The sequence below is a fragment of the Dermochelys coriacea genome, chromosome 15 (genome assembly GCF_009764565.3).
Source record: "Dermochelys coriacea isolate rDerCor1 chromosome 15, rDerCor1.pri.v4, whole genome shotgun sequence".
Taxonomy (NCBI): Eukaryota; Metazoa; Chordata; order Testudines; family Dermochelyidae; genus Dermochelys; species Dermochelys coriacea.
In genome coordinates, this window is record NC_050082.1 from 27,952,869 (window position 1) to 27,968,268 (window position 15,400).

A 15,400-nucleotide genomic window follows, 5' to 3' on the forward strand; every position below is an offset into this window, starting at 1 on the left:
GTTTAACTGTTCCAGTGGGGCAGGTATTAATACATAAAAGAATGTAAAGCACTTTGAAGGTGAAGTGTGCTCTACAAGTGCTAGGTGGTATTATTCAGAGGGCAGCATTGTTACTCACATCTATCCTATCAATTGGGTTATAGTCATTTCCTTAATACCTTTCCTGGCAGGGTGGTCCAAGATTTTTACCCTGACTTTTAACTCGGCCCTATATCAGGCAGCCCCTTGCTTCTGGGCAGAGGTGGGATGAAACCTGTCATTGATCTTGGATTGAAGACCTCTTACCTGGGCTGGGGAGAGCCAGTGTCACCGTGTGCTGCATTCTCGCCATACTCCTATGTGTGGCTGGTGGGGAGTGAGTGGTGGTGCTTGGTCCCAAGCTCAGTTCTCCTGCCTGGCTGTGAGCTGACATCACCAGGCCGGCCTATTTATTTGGAATCGTAGCCCCATGATTAAAATCTGAATCACAGTGTAAATCCCATAGAATTACCTGACACCCACATTTAATGCCAGGCATGTGCCTCAGGATTGAGGCTGTCAGAATAATGATTAGCCTGCTGGTTGCTTTGTCTTCAGGGCAGCAGAGTGTCACTGATCAGTATGGCTCCTGCAGACTGAGGTCTGGCCAGCAGTACAAAAGCAGAACCCCCAGCCTTGTGTCGCTGCAAACATTCACCTTTTCCATTTCCTTTCAGGTGGCCCTGAGGAGAAGAGGGGAGTGGGCAGGAAACCAGGTTTGTTTCTAAGATATGGATGCCTTTTCCCCCTTTCTTAATAAAGGATTTCCTCCCTCAATTTATTCCAGAGCCAGAATTTGCTGGGACAGATGCCCAGCTGCCTTCAATAGCTTGGAAGTTTTGATTATTAGTTAGCGAAGCCATGTTTAATTTCCAAGTGCATAATACTATGGCTACCTAGGACTTTACAACTATCCCTCTGGAGCACACAGGGGTCACTCAGAATTCCACAGTGATAGCAGAATAGAGCTCAGACTCCAACACCAAAGATCCTGCCACATGCGCTAAAGGAGAATCTCCATTTGCCATTAGCAATATAGGGCTTATGACCTACACTTGAGCAATTCTGTTTCCATCCAGTAGAGGGCAGCAGTGCATATACACATTAGCCTGTTGATTTGCAGGGCATTGAAGTTTGTTTTTGGGTTTTGTCTGTTTGTTTGTTTTTAATCCAAGTCTGTTTTTGTTTGTGTTTAGTCAAATCCCGGGACCCCAGCCACGATTCTGAACGTGGCTATAGTTCAGAAGAAGAGAATCCTGCTGCCTACAGGGGAAGGAAGGGGACGAGACAAAGGCCAGAAGCAGGTAAAGATGTGCTAGCTTGGCTGAGAGCAGTGACTAATGCAGGGAGGATCGGGATTCTGTACAATGAATCTGCTGGCTCTTGATGGGCCAGAGAACACCCTTGGGTAGCTTTGACCTGTCCCGTTGGCAATATGCCTTCCGGTGCCTCAGTCCAAGCCTGAACGGGAATTCAGGTGCTGAATGCATTTAAGTTTCTCTGAATGGAAAGCAGAGAGAGACCGGCTGCCGCCTCCCCCAGCTTTCACTCAGGAAATCTGGCAAGGCAACATCCTGAGCAACATCACAGCTTTACGTGCACTCTCCGCTCCCAGCACTGACGCATGCTGTTGACTCTTGGGGGTTGATTTGGCTCAGGGAAAGCTTGGGCCTGGATGTAAGCAGGTGCACTTGCTTAGGAGTCTCACCTGTTTATGCCAGGGCTGAATCTTTCCTGGCCTGATTATCACAGGTAATAAGCACCTGCTGCTCCCACTGACATCAGATGGTGGTGCGGGTTCGAGGCCCAAATGAAAACCAAGACGTTAGATTCTTCTCCATGCTGAGGAAAACTCACCTCTATTCGGACGGCTAGCACGGCATTCACGCACCGCTCAAGTCCCCCCAGCCTCTGATTTTTGGTTGCCTTGACACCCAAAACTGGAGGCAGCCAAAATCCGAGGCTGAGGGGAACGCCTAGGCCTTTTCCTGGGACCTCCGTCCAGGGGTGGATTTCACCCACTGAGAGCAGACCCCACTGTGGGTAGGGCGGGGTTCCTGAGCATGCAGCTTGTTTAATCAGCGCACTATTCCACAGCCCAACCGTGCCTCAAAATCTTTCCTATGTACAATGGCTGGGGACAGCTGCTGTTTAAATATGGCTGCCGCTTACGCATTTCTGCATGCCATGTCGGCAGGGTCTTAAACGACCTTTAAACCATTAGCCCTACTGCATGTGACCATTTATCACTCTTTAACCAGGCCGCTCCTGGTAATCAGCGCCCTCTTAGTGTGCCAATGACTTTCCCAAGGCTGCCTTTTGTATATATCCTTGCTGTTCTGCAGAGACAAGGCTCCTGGTGTGAGAGGCACGTTTTTTCCCCACATTAACTCTCTCTACACTTACATAGCCGCCCCCCACCTGTTGCTATACACCCTCTCCTGGTGCGCGGTGACCCTGAGAATTCATCCAAGGGTAAAGATACCATTTATGTCGTAAGAAAGATTTATACCTGGCATCTTCAGCACAAGCCAGGTAAGTGCTGAGACTTTTTGCATTCCAGTGGGGGGTTGCAATTTATCAACCAGAGGAGACCAGAATCACTAGCCAATGTGGCTGTAATTTATCTATGTAAACCGCTGGCGCCAGATGAATGTAAATAAAGACACAGACCGTGATTGTGGTTGTCTCTGAAAGGGAAGTTGGTAGAATATTACACCACCTTCTAGGGCACAGTAAGCCTATAATTTCATTAGTGGGCACGAGAAGTTACCATAAAGGGAAAAGTCTCCAGCATGGGTTTCAACTTAGCCCTATGGACCCTGCACGTTGAGCCCAACCTCCCAAAGGCATTTCCCACTCTGTCTCCCCAGCAACCACTCCTACAGGCCTCCCCCGAGCAGCTGAGCTGAGGGTAAGCCATAGCTCAGTAGGACTCATTAGTGTCCCCGCCTGGCATAAGATACCCTGAATAATGCAAAATACCCACTCATACATACCCCTCTTTAGAACACGCCCTGGGCTTGGTCACGCGTTCTTACATGTATTTTGTCCCAATGCATTGCTGTCAAACAATGTATTTTGTGCATTTATGCCTGTGATTGTAGTTTGGTGCAAACAGCTGATGTGCCAGATTCACAGCTGGCATAAGCAGGAGCAACTCGGTTGATTGAGCTCCTGCTTCCCCCAGCTGGCACAAAGAGTAAAGCTAACTGCATGCTAAGGAGCAGGACAGCGGCCCTGAGCTAGTGATGACAGGCTTCACTTGAGGTAGCAACGAGCGAGCGTAGCTAGAATCTGCTGAGAAGTTGTTTCTTTTCAGATCTGCTTAACAAAATGGTTTGATTGGAGACACACGGTGAAGCCATCTGTTTGGATCTATTGGATGAATCCAGCTAGTCTCAGACATTTCATATTGTTGAGTTTTCACCCTACTGTGAGACAGAATGAATCCCGTGTCATTTTGCTCTTCAAAAGCGTGCTCTCCGCCAGCCACCTTCGCTCTGGCTGTTGCTAACAGCTGCCTGTTTTCTTGGTTTCAGAGTAGCAGCCGTGTTAGTCTGTATCTTCAAAAAGAAAAGGAGTACTTGTGGCACCTTAGAGACTAACAAATTTATTAGAGCATAAGCTTTCTTGAGCTACTGATGAAGTGAGCTGTAGTTCACGAAAGCTTATGCTCTAATAAATTTGTTAGCCTCTAAGGAGACAGAAGTCCTCCTTTTCTGTTTTCTTGGCTGGCTTTGGTGGCTTGATTAATCAGATTTGTGCGATTTTAAGAAATCCCTATCATCTAGCTAGGGATAGCTGGTTATTATAAGCCGGCCATTGTATATTGCCCTCTGGACGAATCATTCACTCCCATTGTCCTACTCTAGGTGGCTAATGCTGGCACATTTCTTCCCCCCCAGCCCCAGTTTTCCTCTCTGCTCTTTCCCGTCTCTCCCTCCTTTGCTGTGACATGTGCTTGTGGCAGAGGCGGTGACAAAGCTGGAAGCTGCCCTTCCATAAAGCAACGTTAGCTTCATAAACATGATAGTTATGGGCAATAGAAAAATCCCCAGATCTGACGACGTTCCCAGAGTTCCATGTGGGGTGATTTGCGATACATGGAAGTGGGATGGATTTATTATTGTGATTTGAGAAAAGCCAACCTCCCTGCTGCTATTGTTGGTGTACTTTCAGGCAGTGAACCAACGGCTGCTGCTTCTGGCCGGGGAAGCTACCCACCTCCTAGCCGCAAACTGTCTGAGGTCAGAATGGCTCCAAGTGGCAGCGAATTTGCTGGCAGGGTTGCTGAGAACCGGGAGTACACAGCAGAAAGTGAAGTCAACAGAAGCCCTGGAAGTGAGAGAAAGCAAAAAAAAAAAAAAAAAAAGGGGGGGGGGTGAGGGAGGGTGGAAGGGGGGGGAGTGGGTTCCTGGTCCTGCCTGCAGGCTATAGCGTTGTGTAGGATAGTGTGTGATCACTGTCAGTCTGGAAAGAGCCAGCCTGGAATGAAGTTGAGTAAGTTGTGCCTCTCCGCCTTATAGCAAACTGCCTGCTTTGTCCAGACTGACCCTCCAGAGCTTCCCCCTAGCTGACAAGCAGGACCCCTTCCCCCTCCCCTTAAAGTGATAGCAACCAACACAAGCCTCAATACACCACACTTAGCAGACTGAATGCTGCTGCAGACCAAATAAATCTGGCTTTGAATGGGGCTGGGTTTCTGGATAAGTCCAGGACCAACACTCCCTTCAGCTTCAGGAGGCTTGAAGCCCGGAGCCCAATCAGGCTCATCAGATTTGAATAACGAGACCAGCCTGTGTCCCTCCCTCTTCCAAGAGGAGCTCTGGTCCCAGTCACTGATGCTGGGCAGACACAGACTTCTTATTTCCTCCCTTGATGCTGACACTATTTCCCTTCTTCACTTTCCCAGCGTAAGGGAGAACGGGGAACATGCCACAAACCGTTACCAGGGCTACTCAGCTGAATTTGCTCTGGCCATGCCAGTGCCCTCTTCTGGGTTTTGCTACCCAGGAATGTTCGTGGGAGTGAGATTGACTGGCACAAATAATCACCAAAAGCTACGTTCAGAACTGACCATGCAGGAAGTGAATCTGCTTGTACAGAGCTGTGCTCACATAGGAGGGGATTGCACGCTCACCTCCTCCTTGAAGAGAAATAGCCCCATTGTTTGCCTGGGTCTGTCTGAGCTGCTCCCTTTAAGCACAAGCAGAGGAGAGATCCTGCTGTCATTATTTATGCCAGACTCCCACGGAATTCCTAGTGGGCTGGATTTTTTTAATTTATCCTCAGTACTTAACCTTGAGGTAGGTCAAAATTCTACAGATGAGGAAATTGAGGTATCGGGGCTTGCAGTTAGTCTGTGAGCCAGATTTAGCAGCCAAAGAATCCTGGGACCCAGTCCTTCTGTTAGGCCACCATGCTGAATACGTGTCAAACTCTCTTGCCTTTCTCATGCTGGGTGCGTGTGTGTGAGAATTTGCAAAGTGCTTTGAGATCCCCAGGTAGAAGGTGCTATGTACATGGCATTTTAATTGTTATAAAACTAGATTAAATGCAAAATAATTGTTACCTTTGGAGAATTCAGACTGTTTCCCAAACATGTCTCCTCTTCCAAGGTGAGGCGAACAGGTACCAAATGAGCCCAGCAATAACACACTGATGCTGCACATGACTCTCCGTGCGGTAATTTCAAAGCTTCATTGATGAAGGCCACTGCCTTGATTCTGCTCAGTGTCACTTGTTCCATGAAAATTTAATGGGCCCCAGGCTCTTGTAAATTGTTCTGATAAAAACTGATGACTGACAGCTTATGCCAGGGCTTGTCAAGGACAGAATTCTCCCTATGGGGTGTTGTAGGTTGACAGGCAACTTCAGAGATGGCCTTTCAGCTGGGAGCTGAGCTGGTAAATTTATGTCGTGAGCTAAACACCACTGGAAAAAATCCAAGTTCTCTTTAATTCCTTGGATATAAAAGGAATACTTAATAGCCAACTGCTGGAGATACTAATCATGTAATTCCCTTGCCTGGTGCCAGATGGAGTCTGTGCTTTCAATTTCATGTTCCTGTGAATAACAGAGGTAGAGTGGACTGAATATTAAGGGTGTATATCAGCTTCCGGGTCATGCAGGAGCCCTCAGGGCACTTTCACAGTTTATCTCATCAACCATAATCTCTGTTTAACAGTACAGACTGGCAGTAGTTCTGTTGTTTAATCCAATCCATATGTATGTGCAGTGGAGATTGCAGCAGTAGTTCCTATTATCTTAGCGATACTTGCAGCGAATCAGTGTAATCTCTCTATCAGCAGAGTTCATTGTCCTACACACTGGGCTAACCTGGTGCAGTAGGTTGGAAGGACTGCATCAGGAAATTTTATAAAGATTTTCCCCAGTGCACCCTGGCAGTGAGAGCTGGATGAATACAGCATAAAATCTCCTGTGAATAAGGTTTGCTGCTGAATTCAGCTCAGCCGTGCTTTAAACAAGTGCTTAAATCCTTCCCTATTCAGGAAAGCAATGGGGCTTAAGCATGTGCTTAAAGTTAAACATATGCTTAAATGCTTTCCTGATTAGGGATGCTTTCCCGACACACTCATCCAGTCAGGGAGAAGAAACAATACCATGTGACTCACATCATTCCCACTCAGCACAGCTTGAATGGTGAATCCTTGTTGAGGATTTTTTGCTCTAGTCTCTACCCAGGTTAAAAATCAGGGAAAAAAGGATTGTTTGGGGGAAAAAAAAAGAATGAATTTGAGTTAGTTGCAACCTCAAACACAGGAACCACCGGGCTGAGTCAGACCCAGGATCCACCTAGTCCAGTACATTGTCCCTGATAATGGCCAGCACCAGATAAAGGTGGAAGTGTGGCTTGCTCTTTCTGTGCCCTCTTGAAATAATTCTCAGTGCGCGTACGTATTGATAGGGGCACTAGACATGGTCTGAAGTGAATGGGTTGTGGGCTTGATCTTGCCAGGTGCTGAATTCCCTTCACCCTGCAGCAGCTTTCAGGATTAGGTCCTAGGTCCTGCTTTTCCACCAGGCCATTGGTCAAAAGGAGCTGCAGCAGCCCGCCATTGTATTCCAGTTTATGGGGCACAGTTTTTTCTCCCTCTGTGACAAAAGAGGAGCATCTGTTTCATCACATCCTGTAAGGTCATAACTCCAGCTGTGCAACAGACAAGGAACCTTATTCTATTGACTATAAATATAACTTCCCAGAGGCCATGCTGATCTGGCTTTGCTTGACCAGCCTCTGCTGGTAGCGGTCATTGAAAAACTCTGCTTCACCTTCTTGGTGCTTGCATTCGTGCCTGATGTGACCGTGTTTAGCGCCAGTCAGTGGTGTGGATGCTTGGCAGCTCTTATGCTCTGATCCCTGTGGGGACTGCCACAAACCTTCACCTCTTCCTGCCCTCCTTACACCTGGCTGCTGGAGAGGGCCAAGAGGCCAGCTTGTACCCAGAGGTTACCTGACCCACAGAAATGAAGGGGTAGGTGATTGAAACCAGTTCTGAGACCTATCAGGCTCTGGGATCAATGGCAGCTTTCATAGTAGTTGGTGTTTGAGACTTTATAACTTGTAACAAAGCTCCTAATCAGTTTCTGTTCTCCACTCCATGCTTCACACACACCCACCCACCCCAGTGTCCCACATATGTCTCCTCCTTATTTCATTTCTTCTAAATAGAGGTCAGCCAGTTTCTCTCCCCTCTGAGTGAAATCTCTTGTTTCTTGCCTTCTGGATGGTGTCTGGCTGCAGCAATGCCTCTCCCCGCGCTCTGCAGCCCTCCTGTGAACAGTGTGATTTTCCTGTGGTCAGATAGGTATCAAGAGGCTTTAATTACCTCAGCCTCTCTCATCTAAAATGTCTCGGGCTAGGCGCGAAGCCGGACCCCTGGTTCCATGACTGGCAGGACTGAAAGGCCCTGGAGTGGGCCTAGTTCTGCTGTGTCATGGTTAAGGCTATGATTTTGTCACAGAGGTCGTGGAAGTCACAGAATCTGTGACTTCCAGAGACCTCTGTGACTTCAGCTCATGGCCGCTGGGGAACTGTGGGGTACCAGGGACTCCCCGAACTCTGAGCCACCTCAGGCATCTGGGGGACCCTGCAGCTTCTGGCCACTGCAGGCAGTGGGGCCCCTGGGAGCTCCAAACCGCCAGGGGCAGCAGGGTCTCTGGGAGCTGTCACAGGCAGGGCTCCCGGCGGGTGGGGGTGGCCCCCTCAGCTCCCGGGAGCAGTCCCTCTGAGCCACGGGCAATGGGGGAACCCCGCAGCTCTGAGCTGGGGCCCCCCGTGGGCAGTGTGGGAACCCTGCAGCTCCCCATTTTGTCATGCATATTTTTAGTAAAAATCCCGGATAGGTCTTCTGTGAATTTTTCTTTATTGCCTTTGACCTGTTCCGGGACTTTTAGTAAAAAAATGTGTGACAAAATCTTCGCCTTAGTCACGGTGGCGGAGGCAACACCTGGAGCTGTGCACAGGACAGGCTGTTAGAATATGTGGCTCCATTGGCCAAAGCCCCCTTCTTTCCTTTAAGGGGGAAAACAGTGATGTGCACAGCTGTGGAGACTTCTGCAGTCAGTGGGTGCAGTGGTGACCAGAGAGCATCTATCAGTGCTCCTGGCAGTGTGGGATCAGGAGAAGACTGCCTCCACCCAACCCCCACATAACATCCCTGCTCAAAGTCCCTTTACTTTGGCTTTTAGGGAGTGGGGGTTCTGCCCTTCATGAATAGCTTAATCCTGCCTCTGTCCATCCCTATGGGAATAAACTCCACACTATTCCTTGGCCACAAAGCCCATTTCCTTCACCATATTCTCGCGTCCATCTCTCTTTGTTGCCCAGCGTTTTTGGACACAAGAAGCACAAAATGGAGTGAGCCGTTTCGCTGGGTGGATAAATGGATGTTAAGTGCATACAGTACATTGGCTTATTTCACTGTATGTAGCAATAGGATATCACAATAAAGGCACGCTTCCGGAGCACAGCTGGTTTAAAAAGAACTGCGTATGGAACTAGCATTGAAAGAGCAGCAGTAAGGAATGAGTGAAATCAACTGCGAGTTATTGACACAGGCGAAGAATATCAGAGAGGAAACGGGAAAATAGCAGCATCTAATAATAATAAAAGTGGGCTCTTATATGGCGCTTTGCACTGGTAGAATTCCAGGTGCGTTACAAAGGAGGTCCGCATCATCCCTATTTTACAGATCGGGAAACTGAGGCACAAAGAGGTGACGTGACTTGCTCAAGCTCACCCAGCAGGCCAGTGGTGGAGCCAAATTGCTTCACTCCCAGCGCTCTATCCATGGGACCACACTTCCCCTGTAATGTCATTAGATAACACTGCCTTTCACCTGGCTGTTGGAGGCCAGAAATCTCCATTTTAACGCTGTCTTGGCCACACCGTCATCGGGTTATTCTCCTAACATTCCCCACTGTTGCTAGCCCTGGTGGAAGTGCTGGTATGGACTGGGCTCTGGGGGCTACTGGCATGTTTGATCATCATGTCACTAAGCCTGTTCTGAACTGGCCCACGCTAGTCCGCTCCCCTTTGCTGCCACCAATAGGACTGCAATGGTAGTAGCAAAGGTGGGAAATTTTGGGGAAAATGAATCTACTATAAACAGTCCACACTGTAAACGGGCACCCACAGGCCAGTCACTGAATTGCTCTGTACCTCATCGTCCCCGTCAGTAGTACTGGTCCAGCTTTGCAATGCACTTTACTCCTCCCATCTGAGCATCTCAGTCTGTTGGCAGCTACTCTTGCTATACAGAAAGTGTCGGGAGACTCTGGTACTAGGTGACTGACTGGTCACTATGGCCCAGTTTTTCAGAACTATTTGATTTCAGTGGGAGGTAGGGGCGTAAACACCTTTCAGATCTGGGCCTGTTTGTACAAATACATCCTCAGCTCAGTAAGCAGGGACCCTGTTTTAGGAAATTTTGAGATGGGCTTTGAATTGAATTCTTGTGTACTCCCTTTGGATATATCCGATCGGGGATGGCCTTTGTGCTAATGCAATTTGTTGCAATGGTGGCAGTTTAGGAGAGGGGTGGGTTCTCTTCCCTCTCTGAAAATAAATGGGTTGATCCAGGCACTCAGCTGGTGTCAATCAGTGGTGCTCCACTGATGATTAACAGAGTCATGCTGACATGAGTAGCAATAGACGACACCACACACCAGATCCAGTGATTTTTCTCATGCCAATCACTGACGTGCATGTTTCTGTCTCTTACCGAACAGCTGTCATGGCTCTGAAGTAGCCTTTGTCTACAGATTCTAAATGCCCCGTTTCGCCTCTAATCTTCTCTCCTCCTTGTAGGTGTAAAACGTGCCAATTCTGTTCAAGCTGCCAGGCCTCCTCCGATGACTAGTCAGAGTTCTGCTGCTCAACCAGGTACACGTTCTGCTTTTATGTATTCTGGGTCTATTTGTGCCTTGGAAGTGCTGGCCTGCATTGGGATAGTGCAGAATGGCTTCCCGGAGTGCAGGACTGTGCTTTGAAGACACTACTCATCACTGAGGTAGATCAGGGTTATCCCCCCACTTACACACATGCACAGAGGTGTAATGGCTTTTCAAGTATCTCACCACAAACCAGTGCTGGAGCCCAAACCGTGACGTGGGAGCCAAGACTCTGGGGTCACTGCTCTAACAACTCGCTATTCCCCCAGGGATGGCTTGGTACAGGCTGTGGTAGGCCCCTGTTTCCTGGACCTGTGCCAAGAGGTGGAAGGGGTTGCATGCCCCCTTCTCTCACTGCTGTTTGATCAATGGTCAAAATGATTCTGTTCCCAAGGACCGATGGGGGGGAAGGGGGTTCCAATCGCCTGCCCTTGAGGGGCCATTGGCTTTGCTGCCTGGTGCAGAATAACAAGGTAACTTTTTATACCACAGCTCCTCCAGTGGGTGGTAGACAAGAGCCCGGGCCCGCTGGGAGATATCCAGAAAGACAAGGTAAAAAATCTCAGTGGGTCCCCATCCACTGTAACGTACTGACTTGGGGTCACATGGTTTCCTGCTCTGAGAGAGGTTCCGGTCCTTATATCAAAATGCTTCAAAAGGGTGACAAAGCAGGTGATGGAGTTAATGGAAAACATGGAGATTTTGGAATGAAAATATCATTCAGAGCAGAATGAATCCAGGCTATTGCACCTAAACTGTCTCTTCTGCAGCTTGCCCGTCTGGTCTCTGGTATTTAACAAACACCATTTCAGATGTTTCCATATTGTAAATGGCCTGTTCTCTGCATCAGGGCAAGAAATTCTTCTAGCCTAGTGATCAGTGGTTACTAGTGAGCCTGTAAAGATAAATGGCTTAGAAAAGGTGGATTAATGGTGGCATTGGGAGCAGATCGCTCTCCCTCTTTGTTTAGTCCGTGTGCCTCACTAGTGCCTCTCTCTTTGTGGCTCCCATTTCTTTCATTCTTCACAGTAATGATGGATTGAATGGCTAAGTCTCTGCCAACATTAATTGACAGGCCAGGTCAGGGGACTCGCTTTCTGAGCAATTTTGCAGGTTATGATTTATTTAAAGCTTTGCTTTTCCTCTTAGAAGGCCAAATTCTGCTTTCATTTATCCTGGTGTAAATCTGGAGTGACTACTGATGTCGATGGGGTAACCTGATTTGCACCCGAGGAACTGAGAATAGAATTTAGCCCGTGTAGTATTAAAAATAAAATTAAAATAAAAAATGCTCAAATTAAAATGAATTGTCTTCTTTCACCTTCCATTCCTGGAGAAACAAGCTGTACCACATTTGAATTTCAGGATGTTAATTATAAGCGTTCAGTTCCATCTCCTCTATTAATTCACATTAACAAGGTGCTGCCATATTCCCCTCAGGCTTTCATTCCAAGATCTGAGAGTAGAAGTGGGTTAGCTATCTGTTTCAGAGCTTTCAGATTTTCCTTGACTGAGTCCCTTGTATTTGGGGAATTCTGTCTCATCAAAAGGTTGGGTTGAAATGTAGCACCTCCACCATTTACGGCTTAACCCCACGGCAAAGGAAACCGTGAGAAGCCCACTATGTAGAGATCACCTGATAAAAAAGCAAAACCCCTCACAAGTGCATTATGCAGAAGCATAAAGGGCCCCAGTTAGGGCTTCCATAGAGCACAATGGGGTAAGAAATAATCCAGCACAAAGTTCATTTGTCGCTCAACATGGATTTCCTCCCTTCTTAATTTACGAGCTGAATCAGCTGTAAGCCAAGCAACCATCTCAACCGATCGCCATGGCCATGCTCATGCCCCTTTGTTTTATTCAGTCCTTATGGCACTTCCATCCTTTTGGTATCTGAGCACCGAAGTGGCTGGGGCAGATTAGAAGCCAGGTCACCTGACTCCCAGGCCTGTACTCTAGGCAGTAGACCATGCTACCTCCTTTTTGTGTTTGCTTTCAGCAGGAGATATGTTTCCCCCAAGCCTCCATGTGAGTAAAACACAACGTAAAGCTCGCCCACTTGGGTATTGGCACCACAAGCATGGGTATAGTATACATAAGGCACAGAAGCAGAGTTTCCCCCCAAACTCCTTAGCACATCACGGGTTCCCCCTTCTGCCTAGCAATTTAAGGGGGAAAGTATCGGTATAAATGAGGGGCAATCCCATAGAATGTGGAACGTCAGATTTGCTTATGCAAATAAGAACATAGGAGTGGGCATGCTGGATCAGACCAATGGTCCATCTTTTGTTGGTGGCCTGTGCCAGATGCTTTAGAGGGAGTGAACAGAACAGGGCAATTCTGAGCTGCTGACAGTTGGTCGTTTAGGGACACCTGGAGCATAGAGTTATGTCCCTGACTCTCTTGGCTAAGAGCCATTGATGGACCTATCCTCAATGAACTTACACAGCTCAAATTATCACAACAAGCAATAGGTTCGAAGTGGCAGCAGAACTGCTGCTAGATCTGTGTCACCGTCGCCGTAGAAAGGTTTCCAATGTTCATCTCATGTCTCAAACACACCAAAACCAAGCTACTGGTGTGGTTTTCAAACCCGTTGGTAGCCAAACTGGCAGTAGGTGGCAGAGCCCTTCTTGGCGGTGAATCCGAATAGGGCAACAAACTTAAAAAAGATTAAATACTTTTTAGCATAATAAGGCCATGAGAAGATCCCTCCCTTTGATGAAGGAATCCATGGAATAAGCTTGAGATGCACTTATCTAGTGGGTAGGAGAAGCAGAGGGAAGAGGAATTTAAAATTGATAACAAGATCTAATGGCTAGAAGTTGAAGCTAGACAAATTTCAGACAGCAAGTAAAGTGTAAATGTAAGTGAGGGTCATTAACTGTTGGATCAGCTTACCAGGTATTGTGGTGGATTCTCCATCACTGGCAAGTTTTAAATCAAGATTGGATGTTTTTCTGAAAGATCTGCTCTAGCTCAAACAGGAATTATTTTGGGGGCAGTTCTCTGGCCTGTTATCCAGGAAATCAGACTAGATGATGACAGTGGTCCCCTCTGTTCTTAGAATCTCTGAATCTATGAAAATCAAGTAGGATCACAAACTGTGCAGCTCCAAATCCCAGATGCCTAAAACTGGCCTAGCTGAACTTTCAGACATGAATAATGTTCATCTCCAGTGCTGCACTCCGTCTCATCGGGATCTGTATGTTCAATGCCTATTTTCTTTTGCACAGTGAGCCAGTCAACCGGCCCTCCCCAGACAGACCCGGCCTATTCAGCAGCAGCACCCAGGGATGAGAGAGGAGGTGGTGGAGGTTACTCAATGCCTGCAGCCAGAGAGGAGAGGGCTATGCGCCAGCCTGCCCCATATATGCAAGCCGCCACCCTGCCTGCGCCAGCTGCACCTGCACGTCCACTCCTGCCGCCTCGGGACGACGAAGAGGATGAGGCCAACAGCTATGATTCTGATGAAGCAAGTAAGTAGCCTGTGTCATACCATCCAGCTCCGATACAGATGGGTTGATTTGAGCCACGTAAGAAAAGTAACAAATCTTGAGCCAGATCCTGAATATCTGAGGACCTGCTTTTCCCTCTGGCTTCATCAGCACTCAGTGCCTCTTGAACGTCACCCCTTATTCAGAGAGTCAGTGGAGGTGGCTCAGAGGGCTGCGTTGTGGGAATGTGACGATAAATTTGAGGTCAGCAGGTCCCTGCAAAGTGCACCTTGTGCAAAACTGTTCTATTTTTTATGTCGCCTTATACTCTTGAATGTTTTATATTTGGCAAAAAACGGGAACGCTGTCCTTTTTAAGTGACTGCAGCTTTGATCCTCTGAGGCTCATGTCATGTTCCTGGCATCCACTAAGTGCTTTTAATACTTGGTAAATAAGTAATCAGGGAGGGAATTGTGCTATTTTGTGATTCCATTTCTCTCTGACTGAAAATAACAAACCATCTCCAAAAATTCTGCGTTTGAGTTGAATAATTCATCCTGTTAGGACGGAGCCCAAGGGTCTAAGTGGCAACTTCATGCAACTTGGTTTTAAACCTTGAAAAAGGGGAAAGTTAAAAATTGAATTGCTAATGCAGAGCCTCGTTAAAGGCACAGTATTTGCAGAGACTGAGAGGAGAATCTGGCTCTGACCTAGAGTTAGATCCTGAAACTTTCCTCATGGGGCGTGCCCATTGATTTTGACATGGCTTGCAGGATCAGGGCCCAGATTTTTAAAGGTAGGTAGGCACCTAAGTCTATGGCCCCAGGACCTTAGTTTATTTTACTCTCTCTAATATATGCCATTCTGTAGCATGTGTGTAAATGCACATGTCCACATGCGTACGCATATGAGAAGACACATTCAGGTGAAACCTCTATTTTTCTTTAGCTGCAGGAAATGCCAATAGACAGATCCATATGTATAAAGGAGAGATCCTTGTGGTTTCAGTACTTCTTCACTAAGATTCCCCCCCCCTCCCATCCTAATTCATGAGCTTACTGGCCATAAGAGTGAAGATCAGGAACTCCAAGAAGGCATCACTTCATGTTTCAATCCTTTTTCTGGGGAGAAGGATGAGGGTGGTTAGGAACCACGAGGCAGTCCATAAATATTAGGCAGAGAGAAAAGTAGCCATGAGGAAATTTAGTACAGTGGGAGCCCGTGTTTAACATTTCCTCTCTCCAGTCAAATTTGGGTGAGCACCCAATGAAGCAAGTGTGCAGAACCCAGGCTTGAAACAACATGAAACTTGGGATGATTGGCAGTCTCTGCTCACTTGGGAGAAGCTGCTGAAATTCAGGGCTAACATGCACTACCAGGTCATATAAAGATGTGGTCTGCATTGTGCAGCTGCTTTGCACCTTTAATAGGTCTCGCTTGTGCTGTCATTTTCTTGTTTGCATGCTGAGCACTAAACTCTGCTAAAACTCTCAGTGACCCCTCCCCTGTGTTCCAGGTAAATGTTT

At 47.5% G+C, this 15,400-nt stretch overlaps 1 protein-coding gene across 25 annotated transcripts in view; it reads left to right on the forward strand.

Moving 5' to 3' along the window:
• The window catches only part of RPH3A (rabphilin 3A), a 115,180-nt gene that overhangs the window by 76,341 nt on the left and 23,439 nt on the right, over positions 1 to 15,400 (forward strand). For all 25 annotated transcript variants that reach the window (XM_038373840.2, XM_043498113.1, XM_043498112.1 and 22 more), the window contains 6 exons: positions 696 to 734; positions 1,215 to 1,322; positions 4,201 to 4,362; positions 10,355 to 10,429; positions 10,930 to 10,989; positions 13,674 to 13,916. In XM_038373840.2, the coding sequence (XP_038229768.2) occupies positions 696 to 734; positions 1,215 to 1,322; positions 4,201 to 4,362; positions 10,355 to 10,429; positions 10,930 to 10,989; positions 13,674 to 13,916 (687 nt within the window). The remainder of the gene's footprint in view (positions 1 to 695; positions 735 to 1,214; positions 1,323 to 4,200; positions 4,363 to 10,354; positions 10,430 to 10,929; positions 10,990 to 13,673; positions 13,917 to 15,400) is intronic.